This window comes from Python bivittatus, unplaced genomic scaffold (assembly GCF_059951505.1).
Source record: "Python bivittatus isolate LINGU-HERP-01145 unplaced genomic scaffold, Pbiv_v1 ctg000580_np1212, whole genome shotgun sequence".
Taxonomy (NCBI): Eukaryota; Metazoa; Chordata; class Lepidosauria; order Squamata; family Pythonidae; genus Python; species Python bivittatus.
In genome coordinates, this window is record NW_028277087.1 from 5,589,926 (window position 1) to 5,611,391 (window position 21,466).

The window sequence follows — 21,466 nt, forward strand, 5'->3', positions numbered from 1 at the left end:
ATATTGTGGGCTAGCAGAATGTGTGAAGTCAGACAGTGGCTGGCTAGGTTCACACAAGACACCAAAGTGCAAAGCAGCCAACCACATTTTGGTCCAGTGTGTCGTGTGAATCAAACTTGTGTGAGCAGTTTGTCACGCAGCCCCCCCCCCCCCGAAGTAATCCTGGTGAGAAGTTTATAAATCCTTCGATAAAGGCATGATGAAGTCCAGTGTTTGGTGTGGGTTTTTTTATTTAACAGAGTCTTTCCACCTAATACCATTTTAGATCATGTTGGGAATCTTAGTGCTGCAGGGTGATGGACAGTTCTAAAGGGTTCACAAACTTTCTCTCACTCTGGTTCAGCTAACCAGGATTATGCAAGCCCAGCCACTCTTAAACTTTAACCCTGCATGTGCCATTACCTGGCCTACAAGAGGAAATTTAGGACAAACTTCCCCAAGCCTTGCAGACAGTTTGGACTACAACTTCCATCTTAAAAAGCCAGCAAAATCACATTTTTTTCACTACAGAGGAACCTGCTGGGTAACCTGTGCTTCAGTTACAAATGAGAGAAAAAGAAAGATCCTTAAAATACCCAGGGAGGATCATGCATGTCCTGAAAAGGGCCCATGCTCAACGTGCAGCTGTGTCTGTGAAAAGAATCCAGGAAACAGGTATGGGAAGGCTCCTTCCCCAACACAGATTTGGGGGAGCCACTCGGAGGAGGAACCGGCTCACTGGATCAATAATCTGATACAAAGGTAGTCAATGTTTTCAAACTGGAAACTGTCTTACAGGCAAACCTAATGGAGGATTTACTGAGAATGTTGAAAGATCTGGAATTTCCAAGTCTCTATTCCACCCTGTGTTTGCTTAAAACAAGAGCCCAAAGACACTGGAGAAATGGCAGCGGAAAACCTGGATTGCTCTGCTGCCTGTTGCCAACTGAGGGAAATGTCCAGCTTGTACTAGGACAGAGAGGGGGATTCCTGCAAGGTGTTTGGGCAGAATCCAACTTCACAAGATGCTGTAGGCTTGAGGTATCATGCACAGGGAGCATACTGTAAGGCCAGGCGGTCAAAGTCATTCTCCTTTAGCCCAGAACACAAAGAAAGAGAGAAAAAAGTTTTCATTCTAAGGGGGAAAAACAAATCCACATTGCAGCAGCTAAAAAGGTCAATACAATCTTGGGCTGCATGAACAGAAGTTGTGTGTCCTGGTCAAAGGACATTAATGGTCTCCCCTTATCTACACTGGTTATTTCACAGTTGGAGTGCTGTGTCCAATTCTGGGCGTGATGCCAGGTGGTTGTCCTAGATCAGTGTTTCTCAACCTCAGCAACTTTAAGAGGTGTGGACTTCCAATTTCCAGCATGCTGATGAGGGATTCTGGGGGTTGAAGTCCACATATCTTAAAGTTGCAGAGGTTGAGAAACCTTGGCCTAGGGCTCACAAGGTCCCTTCCAACCCCTCATTCTGAGATGGAGACCTGCCAGATTGTGATGTCAGCCCAGTAATAATCTGATAATAACCAAAGTACCTCTCTACAAAAGGGGTTGTCCATTGCATTTCTGCATGATCGGAAGTCCAAGTAACTTCCCGGATTGGACCGCTCAACTTTTGTGGGCATGCATGGCAGAAAGGCCTGTCATCAAGGAATAACTTGTCCATTCATTCCATTTGCAAGCTGCCTAACTTGATTACAACTCAGGGAGGTGCACATTATACAAAGTTTAAAATAAAACCATCCACATAAGACAAAAAGAATATCTGGAGACAGACAACCACCAACTCACAAATCAGGCCTGCTCTAGCCCAAGGCCTGGGAAAAAAGCCCCATTTTAAGGGCTTGTCTAAGTAAAAGTGGGCGGTGGGGGAGGGAGATACACACTGCTTATTACTTCTTTGCTACCTGAGCAACCCCCAGAACTGGACTCAGCCAGCAATGCACTCTGTGAAGGGTGAACCATTATCTGATTTATTCCCAAGGTTACTTATACTTGAGCCTGACAAACTTCTTTTATGGCACCGTACGTAGGGCCTCACAACCATTTGCAATGCTTGGAAAACAGCAAGAACGCCTTTTTAAAAAGATGACAGCTATCTTTAGAGCAGAAGGCAAAGCCAAAGAGAAGAGACGTGTTACCTTAGCTTGATACTCCTTTATGAACGGATGATTTTTATGGGCATCCTTGAGCTGCGACAGGTAGCGGTTGGTCACCTAAAAGAAGGCAGAAGGGACGGAACCAAAGCGCTGAGCAATGAAAACGATGGAAAAAAAGTCCCGTGAGCAGGAAAAGGAGCAGATTCCGCTCCCAAAGGGAAAGGCCGCTGGAGTGGGAAGAGCGGGCTGGTCTTCCGTGTCAGCAGGAGGCTGATTGAGAACTGGGTGACCTCTGACCGTTCCCACGCAGTGGAGGGAATCCCAACAGACGTGGCTGCGGGAGGAAGGATTTCAGGCGAGCTGCCCAGAAATGCACAATGGATTTGGAAGGAGAGAGGGGGTGATGGAAATTGGCTCCCTGGTCGAGGAAACAGGAACAAGCGCGGAGGGAAAACCAAAGAAAAACTTCCCTAGCAGTTTCCTTTGCTGCGGCTGGCTGAATGTGTGCTTGCAGCCAGGGGTCAGAGGAGTCAAGGGAGAAGAGGTGGCCAGGGCCAGTTCCCACTTCCCCCCCATGCCAAAAATGGCAGTGGAGAGAGGAGCCAAACTCATCAAGGACATGACTGCAATTAATTACCCTTAATCAGTTATTCCTGCGTCTGAGAATCTTAGAATTGGAAGGAATCTTTTAAGGCCTTAATTCCATTCCGTGCTGAGTGCAGGATTCCACTAAAAGCAACCTGGATGGGTGGCTCTCCAGACAAATGGCTTAAAGGAGTTTTTTTCAAACTTGGCAACTTTAAGATGTGTGGATTTCAACTCCCAGAATCCCCCAGCCAGCATGGCTGGCTGGGGGATTCTGGGAGTTGAAGTCCACACATCTTAAAGTTGCCAAGTTTGAAAAACATTGGCTTAAAGTCATCTGGCCAAATGATTCTCTTGAATAAAAATCTTGCAAAAAGAAACATGATAGGATTGGAATGGTGCCCCAATGCAGAGAGAGAAATTGGCTTGATCGGAGTGTCCATTAGGTGCTTAGGGTGTGGTTGTGTGGGTTAACAAGAATTTAATGGCTCCTTTGAATAAGAGGGCTGAATTTAATTTTTTTGGGTGCTCTATCTGGGGACTGGTATTCTGATCACAGGAACGGTCAGATCCCTGAAATACTTGGCCCGGTTTGCAGGTTGGGGGGAAGTTTTAAGGGAGGAAATGGTGCTTAACCTCTGCTGTCCCTTAACTTTTCCACTCATGGAAAAACAATCTCTTTTATTGGATTTTTAAGGAGAACAATTTTACCCCACTCTCCAAACCCTGAAAAAGGTGAAAACATGTTGGATCCAGCCATTCAGGCTGGGGGAGGATTTGGGGGCCCAGCCCTGGCTTATAGTTACCCAAAAGAGGCAGAAGTAAAACACTGATTAAAGGAGAGATTCAGAATCCTGGCTTACTTGTATCAGAACATTTGTCTCTTCTATCTAAGTCAGTGTCTCCCAACCTTGGCAACTCTTAAGATGTATGGACTTCAGCTCCCAGAACTCTGGGAGCTGAAGTCCACACATCTTAGTGTCGCTACTGTTGAGAAACACTGATCTAAGCAATGTTTAAGGCCACATGTAACATTTGGGGGAAGAAGATAGATCAGACAGGAACAGTGATGCAAAACAAAAGTAACAAAGGCACATCACGTGCGTGACCAGGATTTCTCATTTGGGGGCGGACGGTCATCTTAAAACTGCCTATTACAATTTTCTTTGGCTTTTTTCTTGCACAATTCATTTTTGGTTTTAATTGCAAGTACTATTTTGCAGTATGAAAGAGAACTGGGAACTGTAAGTAGGCCATTCCAAGTCTGTACAAGGAGATGGTGCAGACTGAATCTGGAAACGTTCCTGAAATGGTTGGACCGGAGATGAAAGATGATTCAAGCTCTTTGAACTCTGATACTGGCGAAGGAGAGAAGTGACTGCAGGTATGGTCAAAAGAATCAAAATTCTTTTTCCTTTTTTTTCCCCTAGAGGCAAATTGAGAGAGCTTACCTCTGGGGGTTTCCCCAGGTGTTGTGAGAGGACTACAAAGTTGATCAGGGTCTCAGGATGGCTGCTGTCCTGCAGAGGGGAGAAAGGCACAAAAATCAGCGCTGAATAGGAACCAGATATGTGGTTTTCTTCCAGACAAAGTTGCTTCATTGGTGTAGCTGAAGACTCTCTATTCTGACTGAAAGTGATTCTTGGAGGGCTCCCATAATTTGGTAGTGAGATTGAACCAGACGGGCCAAGAATTTCCGCAGGCCAAGAAGGAAGCAATTATTTGATTTTTCAGACAAGTGATGCGCAGAAACCCGATCAGCCACTGATCCATCTAGCCTAGGATTTATTCCAGTGGACAACGGATCATCCTTGCGTCAGATAACTTGCCATTACCCAAGAGCAGAGTTTCTCAACCTTGGCAACTTTAAGACGTGTGGACTTCAACTCCCAGAATCCCCCAGCCAGCATAAACCAGTGTATCTCAACCTCAGCAACTTTAAGATGTGTAGTCTTCAACTCCCAGAATACCCCACCCATGAGGAATTCTGGGAGTTGAAGACTACACATCTTAAAGTTGCTGAGGTTGAGAAACACTGGTTTAAATCCATTATTTGATGTCTTGCACTCTTGAAGGGTAAGAGAAGACGTCTTGATCTTCTGAGTAATACTCTTTTTGATCCTTGAAAAGTGCTGTCAATCCCATGTATGTGTCACTATATGCCCTGTATGTTTGCTCATTTGTTTCTTTTTGCACTTGGTCAATAAAAGAAAAATAGGGAAATAAGGAAAAACTAAGCATACTCATTTCCCTCCAGCACTCCCTGTAAGCTGACTTTTCAATCTTCTGATGATCCTCATTGCCCCCTGACTTGGATAGGATTGCGTTTCAGCCTGATTTCTGGGGAAAAGCCCACCTTGTCGAGAGCCTCCTGGAGCACCCCTTCGGCATCTTCCCACTTGCCCTGAGCCATGTAGCAGGCAGCTTGGCCGTTCAGGAGCAGCAGTGTGGGTGACCACTTCTCCGACATCTCCTGGAAGATGTAATAAGCGTCCTGCAATTTTTCACCACCCTGCAGAGCAAGACATCAAGAAATCCTATTTTAAACATTCAGTCTGCATGCATATTCAGGGTGCCTCAGAAATCCCCCCCCCCAATAAATTCAATGCTGAGGATTTAAACCATTTCAGGATTACACCTAATATGAAAACTTTGGTTGGGAGAACTGGGACAGCTGGAGGAGAATGATGGTGGACTAGTGTATGCTTCTCCCACCTTGTTGACTTCCAGGTATGTGGACTTCAACTCCCAGAATTCTCAGCAATGGCCTTGCTGGTCAGGGATTGCTGGGAGTTGAAGTCCACATTTCTTGAAGTTGCTGAGGTTGGAAAGCCTGACACATTACATGGTGTGTTTTCCTTCAGAGTCTGGATGGTCATCTGTTAGAGATGCTCTAGCGGGGGTTAGACTAAATGACCTCTGAGATCCCTTCTAACCAGAGAACCGGTCAAGCATTCAGCTGAGAAAAGAGAGGGGCACTGTCATTAGAGCCATACTGCAACTGTAGAATTCACCAAGAGCTCAGATGCAAATACTACCATCTCAGATGGATTCAGAAGGGAGATTAACTTGTCTAATCTCTCTTCTGAATCCATCCCATCTGATGGTTTTTGCAACCCAGCAAACAGCCCATTCAGAAGCAGAAACTTCAGTGCCAGCGTCTGCAGGCATCAGAGCCTTTCCAAAGCAACTCACTGGCTACTGGTGGGAGACAGGCAGAAATCTGGTCTGATCCAAGAGGATCATCACTCTAAAGAGCACCTCTGAATGGGTGGGAGCTGCTGAGAGGGAGGGGAAAGGGGAAAAGGGACAGCCATGATCTCCATACTCTCCTATAAACTTTTACAAATGCATTAAATTGACGCTGAGATTGGAGTGAAAAGGTGAAGGAAGAGGTTTGTTGGCTATCTCACCGTAGCTCAGCGTTTTTCAAACTTGGCCCCTCTAAGATGTGTGGACTTCAACTCCCAGAATGGCTGGCTGGGGAATTCTGGGAGTTGAACTGCACACATCTTAGAGGGGCCAAGTTTGAAAAATACCACCGTAGCCCATCGTAACCCATTTTTGGCAGAGCTGTTTTCCCCCCCATTGGAACAAATTCCAGCAAATGGCTATTTATACCCAGCATAACAACGGTAAGCTGCCAGTCCCAACCTCCTGATAACTCGGGACTGCGTCTCCCAGGATTCCTAGCTAGCACAGCCTATCTGTGGGAATTTTGGGAGCTGCCGTTCCACCGTTTCCATTCCCCAGATGGCTGAAAGTTGCTTGAATTCACCCCTGCTACATCTGGCTTCCCCTTAGTGCCCGACTGCAAGTGGAAGACACCTACCATCGCAAGGTTCACCCATGCGGTTGCCAGCTGCGTCAGCGTGGAGTCCTCATCTTGTTCCTGCATCTTCTTAAGCTCTTTTCTGAAGAGAGGGAGGAAGGTAGAAGGGGGCACATGAGTGAAAAAGCACCCCAGACCTCTTGCTGGTCTCCCTGTAGGGTAAGCGTCACATGGCAGGCACTCAGGGGGCAGCTGAAGCCACCCTATTTTGTACTGATCCATGGCCTGCAACCTCCTCGTTTAAAACCGACAATACGAGGGACTGAACAGGGAACTTTCACTTGCAAAGTTAGGCCTCTACTTACTGACTCCGGCCTGTCTCCTAGAGCAGCCGTTCTCAACCGGCATTCCACGGCACACAGGTATACCAAGGGCTTGCTTCTCGTGTCCATGAGATTTCTGTCTTATGTTTTTTTCCATTTTTTTCTTCTATTATGTATATTCTGGGTAATCCATATAGTCAATACAGTGCCGATATTAAAAAAAAAAAAAAAGGTCTAGTGGTGAAGGCACCAGGCTAGAAAGCAGGAGACGGCGAGTTCTAATCCTACCTTAGGCATGGAAAATGGCTGGGTGACTTTGGGCCAGTCCCTCTCTCTCAGCCCCACTCACCTCACAGGGTGGTGGTTGTGGGGAAAATAGGAAGAGGAAGGAGTATTGGTGTGTTCACCGTGTTGAGTTATTTATAAAAAATAATAAAGGCGGGATAAAAAAATCTAAAAAAAAAACCCCTTCCCCTTAAATCGTGTCTTACACATTTAAAAATACAGTATGTATACTGTATACAATTAATAATTTTCTGGTGTGCCACAGAACTACTGCTATATTCAATATTGTACCGTGGATTCAAAAAGGTTGCAGACCACTGTCCTAAAGACTTAGGAGATAGTCAAACCCTTATAATTTTTGTGACACCAGGTGAGCTTTAAATTGATTGGGTTTTTATCTACCACAGTTTAGAGACTCTTAACGAATTACATGCCAATCAAATGTCAATGGTACAATATATATCAATTAACCAATTTCAAAAGTCATAAGAAGTTAAACCCATAAAATAGAAATCATAAAAAGAAACCAACAGCAAAAGAAAAAAAAGATGGTGCCGTTTGCAAAGGAGAAGCAATAAACAATTTTCTATTCAGTCATTTTCTGAAGCCAAATAATTGAATTTTGGGGGTTGGCAAAGTTCAGGGAGGAGAGAACGACATTCAGGTTCAATTTAACTCCCTCTTGTCACTTCCTTGTGTGACGTGGAAGATCTTCCACGTCACACTAAAGAGCAAATCAGTTTTAATTTCATGTCCTGGATCTCATACCAACTCTGTTCGGCTTGGCACAGCAATAATATGCAAATGATACCCAGTTATACATCTCCATCCCGGTTGACTTGAGTGATGCCGTGACCACCCTTTCGTGATGCCTGGAGGCTGTGGGGGTCTGGATGGGGGACAACAGGCTTCAGCTGAACCCTGGTAAGACGGAGTGGCTGTGGATACGGGGAGCCTCAAGATCTAGGACTTTGTCATCTTTGGTTCTTGACAGGGTTGCACTGCCCCAGACAGACCTGGTGCATAATCTGGGAGTCCTCCTGGACTCACGACTCCTGCTCGAGGAGGAGATGGCAATCGTGGCCAGGAGGGCCTTTGCTCAATTTTGTGTGGTGCGCCAGTTATACCTTTTCCTGGATCAGGAGGCTCTCCAGTTAGTCACTCATGCCCTGGTCATCTCTCGGTTAGACTACTGCAATGCGTTCTACATGGGGCTACCCTTGAAGAGTATCCAGAAGCTACAGCTGGTTCAAAATGCAGCCGCACGGACAATCTTGGGTGCCCCAAGGACGGCACATATAATACCTTTACTGCAGGAGCTGCATTAGGTCCCAGTCTGCTTCCGGGTTCAATTCAAGGTGTTGGTTATTACCTTTAAAGCCCTATATGGCATGGGTCCAGGCAACCTGAGGTTTCACCCCCATCACATCAACCTGTCCCACCCCGTCAGGCAGAAAGGGCTGGTTGCAGACCCCGTCAGCGAGAGAGTGTTGGCTGGCGGGGCCCAGGAGGAGAGCCTTCTCTCCCATTGCCCCCACCCTCTGAAATATTCTCCTCCCAGAGGTGTGGTGGGCCCCCACCCTCCCAGCTTTCTGGAAAGGACTAAAGACCTGGCTCTGCCAGCTTGCGTGGGGCGAGAAGAATTTTAAGCAATCCTGGGGGTGGCTGGCGCTCGGATGACGCTCCCTGGGCTACGAGCCAATTATCATCAATTCTTGGAATTTATTGTTTGTTTAAGATTACTTTTATATTGTATTTTTAATTAACTTTATATTCTCTGTAAACCACCCGGAATCCCTTTTTAATGAGATGGACGGTGACAAATTTGGAGGAGGAGGAGGAGGAGGAGGAGGAGGAGGAGGAGGAGGAGGAGGAGGAGGAGGAGGAGATGTAGATGTAGTATCATCATCATCATCCCAGGAAGCTGCAGTAAAGGGAAATATCGGAAAGCAAGTTCTGCTCTACTAGATCAGCAATTTTAGCTTCTCTCCTGGAACTTTTTCCATTTTGGCTGAAAACTGCAAGAACTTTGTATACTTAAGCAGCAGTGGCTTCAAGTGGCTTCAAATTCCTTCTCCTGCACAATCCCTTTTCCTCCTGTGTCATGTCCTAGGTCCAGAGGTGGAAATAAAGCTTTAAAGGCAAAGATGCCAACAGGGGTGGGTTTTTTCCCCACCTGATGACTCATTGCATAGGCAGAGCTTTCATTGGGAGGTGGGGGGGTGCCGAAAGAACTTTTACAATGCAAGGGAGATTCAGGACCAAGGAAAGTGTTTTTATATCATGCATAATTGAATTGTGGAATTCACTGCCAGGGGTTCGATAATGACAGCCAATTCGGATGGTTTGAAAAGGGGACCTGCCAAGGTTATGGATGATCAGGCTACTATTCATGGCTGTTCAGTAGTTTCTGAATTGCAGGCAGCATCCATACATATCAATGTTGGAAAGCAACATGGAAGTGGGCTACAGGTAGTCCTCACTTAATGACCACAATAGGGACCAGAAAATTTGTTGTTAAGCGGGACAGTTGTTAAGCGAGTCGCACCCAATTTTACGACCTTTTTTTGCAGCAGCCATTAAGCAAATCATGCGGTTCTTCATTGATTTTGTTTGCCGGAAGCCATCTGGGAAGGTTGCAAATGACCCCAGGATGCCACAACCATCATAAGTGTGAGCTGGTTGCCGAGCACCTGGATCGCGATCATGTATGCTGCGATGGTTGTAAGTGCAAGGACCAGTTGTAAGTCCCTTTGTTCAGCACCACTGTAACTTCAAATAGTCACTAAACAAATGATTGTTAAGTGAGGACTACCTATACTCTCTACCAGGTCAGGCTTGTGAGCTTCCCAAATACATCCAGCTGATCACTACTAATGCAACAAGCTGGTCTAGATGAGGTGACGGTCTGATCCGGCAGGGCTCTTAAGTTCTCAAGGAGGAAAAAGTCTGCCTCAACAAAGTCCTTCATAAGATATGATCAGTAGTTATAGCTACTTAACACCCTGGTTTCTCAATTTCCTTCCTTTCCCAACAGGCACCATCAACATTTTGTGAGACAGATGAATACACATTTGAAAACATAACAACTCCTCAACAAACAATGCTGTTCTAAGGAAATGTAAAACAAAAAAACAAAAAACCAAACTTCCAACGCAGAGGTGGGCTACCTGGGATCCACAGATGACATACATCTCAGCCTCATATTTGTCCACTCCCCCCAATCTCCAAAACTCCCCCAGCAAAATGGCCATTTTCAGCAGTGCATATTTCTCACCTTTCTTTGCTTATTTAATCTATAAAAGAGCTGTGTTAAAACTTCCAGCAGACTTAATGCAAATTTTACATTTTAAGAAAATGAAAAGCCTAATAATAAACATCATAAAAATTGACCCCACCCACCCTGGTGAGTTTCTTTCCCCAGCAAGACCAAAAAGCCAAAAATAATGGTAAAAAAATGCCCTCCCCAAGCTGTCCCCACCAATTCTATAGCAAGTTTGAATGCCTTAGTTCCCTCCCGTTCTTTCATTGCCCCGTTAAAATTAGATCCTCGCGTGAGGAGCTGAGCACAGAAGTACTGTGAAACCAGCTGAATTGCAACAAAATACCAAAAGCATCATGGTGGACTAGGAAGAGATGCCTAAGATCACTCTTATACATACATAAATAAATAATAAAAATTATGATTACTATTAAAAATGATAAACACTACAATAATTAAATTCATTTCCACATATTTTAAAAAATAGGCAGGATGAGTGGTGCTGACAGACTGGGGAACTTACCGGGCCAAATCCAGACGATCCAGTTTTAGTAGGATCTGGACAGTCATGGCCATGCTAGAAAGAAAGAGAACAGTTTTAGGGACTGGAGCTGGGAGGCCACAGGTGATTGCATGCCCTCAGACTGAGTTGAAGTACAGTTAAGGGGTCCTTCTGGACCAGTGGCTCTTGCTCAAGGAGCAGGTGGGAGCCATGGCCAGTCAGCAGAGCCTTCGCACAAATCCATCTTGTGCACTGACCGAGCTCCTTCTTGGAATGGGAGGTTCTGTTCATGGTCTCTCACACCTTAGTAACTTCAATTTCTATGGCCTTTGCCTTTTTGTATTATAGCAAGTTGTTAATAAGCCAGTCGTTTAATCACCTGGAGTAAATCTGCAGAAAGGTGACTCACAAACTAGATTAAGAGAAGAAGGGAGGAAAAAAGAATCTCCCCAAGGGGAAATGTATCATCATTTGAACACATAAGGCTTCCAGAAGCAGAGTAGAAAGCTTCTTGCCAACTGGATATAGGATTAGAACAATGGGAGGTACAGATTGTGATTCAACTTAATTTTTTTCAATGGGATGAGTGATAAGTCCTTCTTTATGGAGATACAATTATTCTAAGGTAATTGGTGAGAAGCGACAATGGGATACAGGCTTGCGCATGGCGCATCCAAGAAAAAAAGGGGCCAAGTCCGCTTACCACTCCAAGCTGTCGCCCTGGTGAAGGGTCCGCAGCGCCGCATCGGGGTTCTGGTCGTGGAAGTAGACTGAAGCCGCCATCAGCAGGAAGGTCGTGTTAGTGACCTCCATGCTCTTGCCCATCTTCTTATCTAACTCTGCCACAATGGCATCCCTATTAAGAGAGGAGGGGAAGGTCAAATAAACCTCAGTGTCCCCCAAGATGGGAGCAACCCACAGATTCTCTATAAGCAGCTGTTCAGAGGCCAAAACTTCCACAAATTCAGCAGCAGGAATATGAAAAGTATGGAACACCCTTGACATGTTGTTCTAAGCTGCTCCGAGCAGAATCCAGAATCCGTTATCTCTATTTTATTTGTGGCTAGGCAGATGAAGGCTGGACCCTGTCTTTCGCCTCTGACTTGTCAGGAGAGCTACTCAGTTTGCCCCGGACTCACTTGCTTATTTACCACACCACCTAAAATTATCTTCAGCTTTGTGCCTAGAAAAGCTTGCTAATTTCTGCTATTTTTTCTCCCAAGGAGCCAGTACTTTCCTAAAAGATGGAAGTAACGTGCAAGTTTCATAGGTAGTATATTTTTTGGGGGGATTAACCATTGTGATTAATTTATCCTAATCATCTCAGAAGAGTCCTAGGAACTACCAAAACCAAATCTGATAAAGCCAGATAGACACAGCTGCAACCTCCTTCTGTAGGGGCTAGGTTCACATAATCATACTGAACCATAATATGATTTATTCAGTTTTGACATTTATTCAATTGTGTAAATCCACCCAATAGGCATTTATTCAACAAATCATGGATGAGAAACCATGGTTTAATTCAATATGTGAACCCAGATTATTTTTTTTGAACCAAGCTTCTTCAACCTGCTTATCACTGAAACGGATGAAGAATTCTGGAGAATTAAAAAAATACACTATTCTGCAACTTGGGGTCGACCTTATATTCTTACAGAGACATCAGCATTTTTCTTAAGACCCAAATGGCTGCATTTGCTTTTTGACAATGATGAAAGGAGAGGCAAAGGAGAGAGCCTTTCTGTCAAGCCAGACAATGAGTTTTTAAAATTTAAGCGGGCTTGTTTGACTGACAGCAGCGGCTTTCCAAGGTCTGAAGGAGATAAGTTTTTTTTCCTAGATGAGCCTGGAAAAAGACACAACTGCTTTAATGAGCCTCAGGCAGCTGCCACACTCACTTTCTCACATGTACTCAAGCACCTTTTCCAAATCACATCTGAAGCATTGCACAGTCCTACCTCTAAAAGAAGGAAAGCTTCTGCAACACAAGATGCCCCTCCCCCTCTGAAGTATTCCCATAAATGTCCGGCCTCTGATTCTTGTGAAGGAGGCTAGCTGCTTGATACACATCTCTTCATTTTTAAAGTGCCTAATTGCCATTTCATTAGTAGAAAGGACGACGCCTGCTAGGCAGGACAGGTGAAGGAGTAGCACCAAGACAATACCACAGCAGGTGGCAGCACCAAGTCACCTTGGCTATCTCAAAAAGCTGACCCAGTTTAGATGACAGATTCTGTGGAAATACCAGGCCTGCAAGGTAGACTGAGAAGTTAAAAAAAAAAAAAAAGCTCCTCTATGAGGCAGTACAGGTAGTCCTCACTTAATGACCGTTTAACAACAGTTTGAAGTTACAATGGCCTCAGAAAAAGTGCTTTATGACATGTACTCACACTTATGACCGTTGCAAACTGTCGCACCCCCTTGTGATCACGTGATTGTGATTTGCAAACTTTTTACAACAGTCATTAAGCGAATCATGTGGCCATTAAGCAAATTCCGGCAAAAAAGTCCATTGGAGAAGCTGGTTCACTTAATGACCATTGTAAAAATGGTCATAAAATCGGGTCCGGTCACATGGTGACTTGTTTAACAACTACGCCGCTTAACAACCAATTTTCCAGTCCCTATTGTGGTTGTTAAGCAAGGACTACCTGTAATGGCAAACCATTCCCTGCCAGCTGGTAAGAAAACTGCCTGGATGTATCATGTAGTAACCAAATGCTGAGCTTGATTCAAGGAAATCCTCACCTCTTATTAAGGTGATACCATTATTTTTAAAGCACGCTTTCAAATGTCATCTTCCCTACATATCCTGCTTTGTGCATACAAATATAATTTAGGGCATCCACTTAAAAAAAAAATCTGATCTGAGCACTGATGATGTTTACCTAGTTGGGTAATAAACCATCTGCAATCAAACAACCAAGCTCAGAGAGCACCAAGGACTCCACAAATCCAATACTGTTGTTCTCCAAAGAATCAGCCTAAGTTTAGCCACCCAAAAGATGCTTTGCATATAGAACTTGTAAAAATCCCAAGGTGGAAAATCTAAATGCAATTCCTGCAGATTTGTGAAGAAGACACAGAATTCTCCTTGCAGGAGATTGTAGCACTCAAGTCCCAGACTTACCTTTGACTCTCTTTGGAGAGATATTCAGCAAACATCCGCACAGCCTGGAGCTCCGGAGAAGCCCTGGGCTTGATTTCATCCAGCACCACGCCATACTTGCGCTGTGGAAAGGAGGGGGAAAAACAAATTCCTGTTTCTACCAAGAGCAAAACTGAATGTTGCAGGCAAGATAAAAGGAGTCTTTAATGCTAAGCTTTAAGTTGCTTTTGCAGCAAGCCAGCATCCAAAATGCAAATGTATGTTTCAGTTGAACATGTTCCTGTTGCAAAGGTTCCTACTAACAAATGATGGACGTTCCACCTCTGGTTTGTCAGCATGTCATGTGAACCAGGACCACAGGCTTCTGCTACCACACACACTGTGGTTTGTTCCTCTGACTATTCTGAGAGGAACGATGCAGTACATCTAAGAGAAACGTGCAGCTGTTCAGATCCAAAGCAGAAAAGGGACCTCAGAATGGCGTCACCAGTTCACTGCAACTGTAAGTACCTTCTTAAAGAAGTTACATCTTTCTCTGCACCTTAAAGAAGTTTGCAGAATAGCCTTGCAGTCCTGGGAATTAACCACATTTGGGTTAAAGAGCATTAAGGTGCAACCACCTTGCTACGCCCTTTTTGCACTTCCTTAACACATGTATTCCTGAAACTATACAGCTACCATGTGAACTCAGGAAAAGATGTGACTTTTTTAAGGAGGAACCAATGACTGTAACAACGGCACCCCCACCCCATCCCTGGATCTTTTCTGGTCTGGATCCAAGTAGCTGCTAATCCCTAGCTCCAGGGGCATCTGCAGAGTATGGTCAAAAAAGTAAAGATGGGGCCCATGATGGTACGATAGAATCTTCGCCTTGCCATCTTGACTTTATTGACCGTACCCTGCGGACATCCATGCCTAGCTCCCAATTTAAATGGCTTGTAAATCAGACACGAGCAAGCATTTGGTGTCCTAGGGCAGCAAATATTTTGGGAAAGGATGAGAGTCACAATGTGGGTGGGACAGTTGGGGGGGGGGTCTTTGGTTTTGGGGTTTTTTTCCTAGTACACATCTCAGGACTCAGATGGCAGGGAAACTGTCTGTCCTCAGCCACACTGCGAGCTGCCCTGAGTTGTTTGGAGTCAGGAGGCGGCTAAATAAAGTAAGTTAAATTAAATTATGACCGATGGGGCTTCAAAGGGATCAAAAAGGGGACTCAGAAACTGCAGGTTGCCCACCTGTCCTCAACCACCAAAGGGGCCTTTGTCATTTTGTATCACACCCACACAGGAGAGATGTCAGTGGGCACCTGAGCTGTATATCCTGCCACATCAATCATTTCCTGCCAAGACAAATCCTGGTTTAGCACGAACTGGCCATGACCCTCCTTGAAAGTGCTCCTGGCCTGCTAGGATGACACCTCTCCCTCAGTCTCCGTAGGCTGGCATCCTGATATCTATCAAGAGATGAGTTCCCTTGTAGCTTCCCTATCTGTGTTTCACAGGAAATCTGTGGACAATGATTCCTGTCACCCGACTCCTGGGTCTGATGGAAGCTGCAGTCAAACAGCAGCCAGAGAACAACAGATTCTCCACCTGGGGTCTGGAGGAAGCACCTAGAATCTGGATGAATAGCTAGCAATCAAAGGAGGCTGCTGTCACCAATTCAGGGTTCAAGATATTGTCGATATTAATCACGAGCCCCTTCAGGGAGTTAAATTCTGATTGAAACCTAACAGAGAAGCAATCCACACAAAAACACAAAACTGCACATTTCAGTCCAAGGCACGTGTATAGAACATCAGATAAACCTGGCAGCCGCCATTTTGGCACTTTCCCAAATCATTCGAAGAGCCTGGCCTACCTGTGCAATGTATGCACGGTACAGGAAGATGTCCCGCTCTACTTCTTTTTCTGGACTGGATGGCTAAAAAGAGAAAAGAAACGTTATTTCCATAACGGTACACACATACACACAACAAAGCACAACACCTCCCAAAAGCCTCAGGACACCTTGAGACCCACAAATGTATGGATTAACTTAAACATAAAATTCCTACTTTTGGGATGCAGTGATTTCTAGGTACTTTCTATCGATACAGTACTACCTATGACTCTCAGCAGCTGCAGCCACCATGGATGCTGGGATTTGTAGTTAGCACATTCAAAAAACCACCTCTAGGCTATATGATATCACAGGATAGCCACACTTCTTTTTGTTCCTGTAACCACACATGATGCCGTTCCAGAGCATTATACAGCCTGTGGCGAGAGCCATCCTCCTTAGGCATTTGATGGGTTCTTTAAATAAATATTAATAAACACAAACAAGAGAAAGCAGAAAAAGCCCTCCCACCACCTCAGAGGTTAAGGCACAGGAAATCAGGTGGGGTAAAAATGAATAAACAGAAATAGAATTTATGTGGTTTAAATCACATTATAGAACTCTTCCAAGCTGCTTTGTAAAAAAAATGAACATAGTTCCCATACATATTTATGAATATAACAACTAATTTGTTTGATTTTCTAATACAGAAAGAAGAGGCAAGTTATCAAACATGGTAACCGACATTAAAGAAATCTGCATCTTTAAAGAGACATAGGTCAATGACTTTTAATATAATTTAGAAGTTGTGGATGAATGTTCTATTACCAAGCCACAGCAAAAGCATCCTCTGATTAATTGATTTGTGCCATCAGTGTTGACTTTTAGCAACCACATAGGCCTTTTCCAGGATGACCTCTCCCCAATGAGTCCTTCAGATCGTCCAATGGTGCACCCATCACTGCTGTAATTGAGTCCACCCACCTTCCTTCCACCTTTCCCAGTGAGGTCTTCACGTAAAGCGTCCAAAGTATGATAATTTGAGCCTGGTCATTTGTGCCCCCCTCCCCTCAAGTGAGAGATGGATTTGTTCTATGATCCATTTGTTTTGTTTCCTTGGCTATCCACAGTATTCTCAAGAGTGTTCTCCAACCCCAAAGTTCAAAAGCATCAATACTCTTCTGATCCTGCTTCTTCAAAGTCCAACTTTCACTGCCATAAAGTGTCATAGGCAAAACCATAACCTGCACGATTCTGATCTTTGTAGATCAGCATCACAGCATCTGAATATATTTTCCAAGGCATCCATGACTACTCCACCAAATCCTATTCTGAAATATATTTCTTGGCTGCTGGTTTCTTTACTGCCGATAGTTCATCCTAAAAACCACTTGACTGATCCTATTGATGATCCTATTCACCAGTTCATTGTCTTCTCTATCAGCCCTAAGGGTGATTGCTGGACTACTGCCATTTATTTGGTCTTTATATTTAATCTTAGTCCCATTTTTTCACTGTGCTCCTTGACTTTTATTACTAAAATATCCCTTAAAAATGCACAACTCTTAATCATTAAGTATATGTTATTATTTGTTATTATTACTATTTTATTATTTATTTAAATTTATTGGCCACCCAAAACCAGTGGACTCTGGACAGCACACAAAACTAGGGAAAACCCAAAAACAGCTAAAACATTGAATCATGTACTTGCTTTATATTAAGATCAGTATTCCATTTTTTAATGAAATTGAAGCTGAAAACATTCTCCTGAAATAATTAGTTTAGAAGGTATGTTCTTTCTAAAAATGAAATTTACATTTCTCTCTGAATACAGGTAGTCCTTGCTTAACGACCACAATTAGAACTGGGAACTCCATCATTAAGTGACACAGTGGCTAAGTAAAACATCATGTGACCACAACAGACTTATGACATCACTTCCCATTTGGTTGTTGAGTCACCGTGGATCGTTAAATGAGACATCACGTGACCGTGATTTGCAATTTTACTGCCAGCTTCTCCATTGACTCTGCTTGCAGGAAGCCAGTTGTGAAGCATGCAAACAGTGATCACATGACCGCAGGATGCTGCAATGGTTGTAAAAGCCCACCAGATGCAATGTGTCCAAACATTGATCAAATGACTGTGGGGATGCTGGGACAGTCGTAAATACAAGGACTGGTCGTAAAGTTACCTTTTCAGCACTGTTGTGACTTCGAACGGTTGCTAAACAAGGCAGCCATTAAACGAGATCTACCTGTACTAAAGAATATTCACATTCTAGTAAACAATGAGTGCATTTCTTAGAAATTATTGTAGAATTAAAATGAGCCTGAGTAGCGATTTAAATCAAATTCATCTTAGGAAGAATTTAGGAAACTGGACATAACATAACATAACAGGTAGCAAATTGCATTGTTAAATTGGAAAGTGCAAGAAGTAACGTATTTCTTTTGGGGTAATGACATATCTGATCATGGTTAACTGAGCGATAGTTTACTATAATACCATTTACTGGACGTACGAAACAATGGTGAATGAACGACATAGGCTATGTTTGCAAAACATGTTTGGCTAAAACATGGTTGGATAGTTTGTGGTTCAGTGCATTGAGTGAATCCAGCCACCATCTGTCCTGAACACCCCTCTGTTCAATATTGCTGAGTAACCCTTTTGATTCTCCTGTTAAGGAAGGTGGAACTAAGGTTCTATTTCCCCCTCCACTCTAGGCATAGTTTTCTACAATTGATATGCCCACCATCACTTACCTTTTTGATAAATTAATGTTATAATCCCCATACTCATTTACTCAAAAGTAAACCCACTGAATTAGTTGGGTCTCACTTCTGAACAGCGTGTTTAGGGAAGATTCTCTGGTTCCTTGATAATCTTTGGCACACTCGTACAATATTTGGACCCGTAATGAATAAAACCATAACCAGCAGGTCAACTGCAGTGGAATCATACATTCAAACGAAGGCATTTGTGAGAAAAATATATCTTTGGGTGAAAAAGACAAGTTTTTAGAGGCCTCAGATGAATGGGATCACCTTAATAAGATTGAAACATAAAGGAACGTGGAAGCATCCTTGAAGCTGATGTGAACCAGGCCAGTTGTAAACTCCTTATCACAAACATTCCCATAGCAACCTGGGCATCTGCCCTGAGGGAGAATGCCTTCTTCCTGGCATTTGGCACCTTGAACTAATTTGTGTCTTCTTCTCTGTGACACTATTGTTTTACTAGCAGTTAACAGATAACAGAGGGGCAGAGAGTAACTTGAGAACTATTGCTTATTTAGGTATGCCTGCATCATCATATGAATATGTATGCGTATACGTTCTTTTTCCCTCCCCCTTCTTGTAGAACTGCATAAATATCAGAGCATCCATTTTGCCTGTAGGGGAGTGCCTCCCACTAACTTCTGGTGGGGTCCCCCTCCAGTACGTACTGCTCAATAAACACTGCAGTGAAGCCTTGATTATTCTGCATTTGTGTCCTGCGTTTTGATTCCACAGATTACAATACTGGTATCTTTGGTAATGTCTTTTGCCTTAATGCTGCCTAGCATGAAATGTATTTATTTTTCTTCTGCCGCAGCTACATGCTGAGTTAACACTTTCATGAATGTCTTTCTTAGTCTTGCAGTGACTAAATTCAACCTGCACAGAACCGGGGCTTTGCCCCAGGAAGCACCACTTGGTGCTTTCTTGCAATCTTCCTGCCTGTCTACCCAAGCCTGGGAGCCTCCAAACGCACTGGACTACAAATAATTTCACTGTGGATGATGGGAATGGACATCTTACATTTCTGGTGAAAACGGAGTTAGGAAAGGCTGCTAGAGAATATCCAAATGGAAAAGAGAGAGAGAAAAAAACTTGTGACTGGCAGTGATTCAACCAGTGCTGCTTCCCCTAAACAGATATGGAGAAAGCAGCATCTCTTGGATTAACATTTTCATATATAACCCAGCCTCTATAAAATCAGCACTTTGACCCAGCATAAAAATAATTCCAGAATTGCAATTTTATTGCCCCCCGCTGAACCTGAGGCCTTTCACTGAAGAAGTGACATCAGGTGGCTGAGAATGATGGGACCTGTAGTCTAACACCGTTAGGGAACACGAAGAAAAAGAGGCTAGGAAAAAAAAGCACTAAAAAAGGCTAGGGGATATCCAAATGGGCAAGGATCAGATCACTGAATCAGGCAGTGATTCAACCGGTGCTGCCTTCCTATGTTCATTTTTCAGAATGTACCCCTCAATTTGCCCCGGCCCTCGCCTCACCTTGACTCGCTGCGCCTCGTTGATGGCCGCCTGCGAGGCCCCGATGTAGAAGTTGTTCCTCACGTCGAAAAGCTCGTCGGCCTCACCAGAACCTGAGGGAGTCGCCATCTTGCGCGTCTCTGCAGAGCCGCCGCAAACCTGACACGTCTTTGCCTTCGCCTTCCACGCAAGGCACTGTAGGAAACGCCGATTGATTGGCTGAGAGAGATGGACACTGGACCAATCGGAAACCGAGTGGGTTTTTTTTTTTTAAATCCGCTTTCAATCAAGGGACTGGTCCAGGAGACTACCCGGACGAGTCGAGTCCCTGCAGTTTTCCCGGCAAGGTTTTTTCGGAAGTCGTTTGCCATTGCCTCCTTCCTAGCTGGCGGTCGCAGGAAACCGAGTCTCTTCGTCCAGCAACCGGCACCCGATTCCGAGCCGAGCCGAGCCGACCTATGTATCTACTTCGCCCTATTTATCTACTTTGCTTTCGAGCTTTAATTTTTTTATTATTTTATTTTATATTTATGCAGGAGCTAAAGGCGCAAGACGGGAGCCGACCCCGCCGAGCTTGGGCTCAAACCGCTGAAGTGTCGACCATTTCTGGCCGGTAACGTCCAGCGTCATTAAACCACTGCGCCACTGCATCCCTCAAGATTCATATTGGAATAAGAAGAAGAAAGCCCAGATGAATCTAGTGGGATTCGCTTCCCTGGTAGCTTTTTTTAGTACAAACAACAATCGTCATGCTTTTGCCTGGAAAAAATCCAGAAGAGAAGAAAGCTATTCTCGTTGTTTCTGTCGGCTTCTGAATAGAGGTTTTCTCATTCTCAAAGGTGTCAAAGAGCCCTCCCTCTCTAAGGCGCTTCAAAAATACCAAGCTAAAGCGTCTCTCGTCTATCCTAACTTTGAGACTTCTTATAATTTTCACGCTGGCGTTGATAAGCCACCACCAGGAAGAGCTTTCTATGGGAACTTCGATTTTTTTTATATTTATACTGTATTTATTTATTTAAGATTTAGATACCGCCCATCTCATGAAAAAGTGACTCTGGGCGGCTCACAATAAAACAACAATACTGTACATATTAATTAAAATACAATAAAACAATATAAAATACAGTAAAAATAAAATAAAATCAGACACATACACAAATAATAATATCTTCCAAGATGCTGGTGTTCAGTAAGATGTTAACGTATGGGAGCATCTTCAAGGCGCTAGCCACCCCCAGGGTTGGTTGCCCCTTTTTTCGCCCCATGCCAGTTGGCAGAGCCAGGTTTTGGCTCCTTTCCAGAAGGACAAGAGATTTGGGGCCTGCCTCGCCTCTGGGGGAGGGTATTCCAGAGGGCAGGGGCCATGGCAGAGAAGGCTCTCCTTCTGGGCCCCGCCAGTCGACATTTTTTCATTGATGGGGTCCACAGCATACCCTCTTTGCTTGACCAGTTGG

At 44.2% G+C, this 21,466-nt stretch overlaps 1 protein-coding gene across 1 annotated transcript; it reads right to left on the reverse strand.

The window, feature by feature from the left end:
• Nucleotides 1-212: 212 nt before the first annotated feature.
• Nucleotides 213-20,212, reverse strand: COPE (coat protein complex I subunit epsilon). Its single transcript, XM_007438207.3, has 10 exons — nucleotides 20,034-20,212; nucleotides 15,785-15,847; nucleotides 13,946-14,046; nucleotides 11,516-11,668; nucleotides 10,834-10,887; nucleotides 6,501-6,582; nucleotides 5,025-5,180; nucleotides 4,120-4,188; nucleotides 2,126-2,200; nucleotides 213-1,071 (listed from the first exon to the last, which is right to left on the reverse strand). The coding sequence occupies exons 1-10, from the start codon at nucleotides 20,139-20,141 to the stop codon at nucleotides 1,024-1,026; spliced, it is 909 nt and encodes a 302-aa protein (XP_007438269.1). The 5' UTR covers nucleotides 20,142-20,212; the 3' UTR covers nucleotides 213-1,023.
• Between the last annotated feature and the right edge of the window lie 1,254 nt (nucleotides 20,213-21,466).

Bases quoted from the DNA above. Each gene is read 5' to 3' on its own strand.
- COPE (XM_007438207.3), bottom strand. From the start codon at position 20,141: ATGGCGACTCCCTCAGGTTCTGGTGAGGCCGACGAGCTTTTCGACGTG. The intron at 5,181-6,500 runs GTAGGTGTCTTC...CTTGCTCTGCAG, and splicing joins CATGGGTGAACCTTGCGATG to GGTGGTGAAAAATTGCAGGA. The intron at 1,072-2,125 runs GTAACACGTCTC...TCTGGGCTAAAG, and splicing joins TAAAGGAGTATCAAGCTAAG to GAGAATGACTTTGACCGCCT.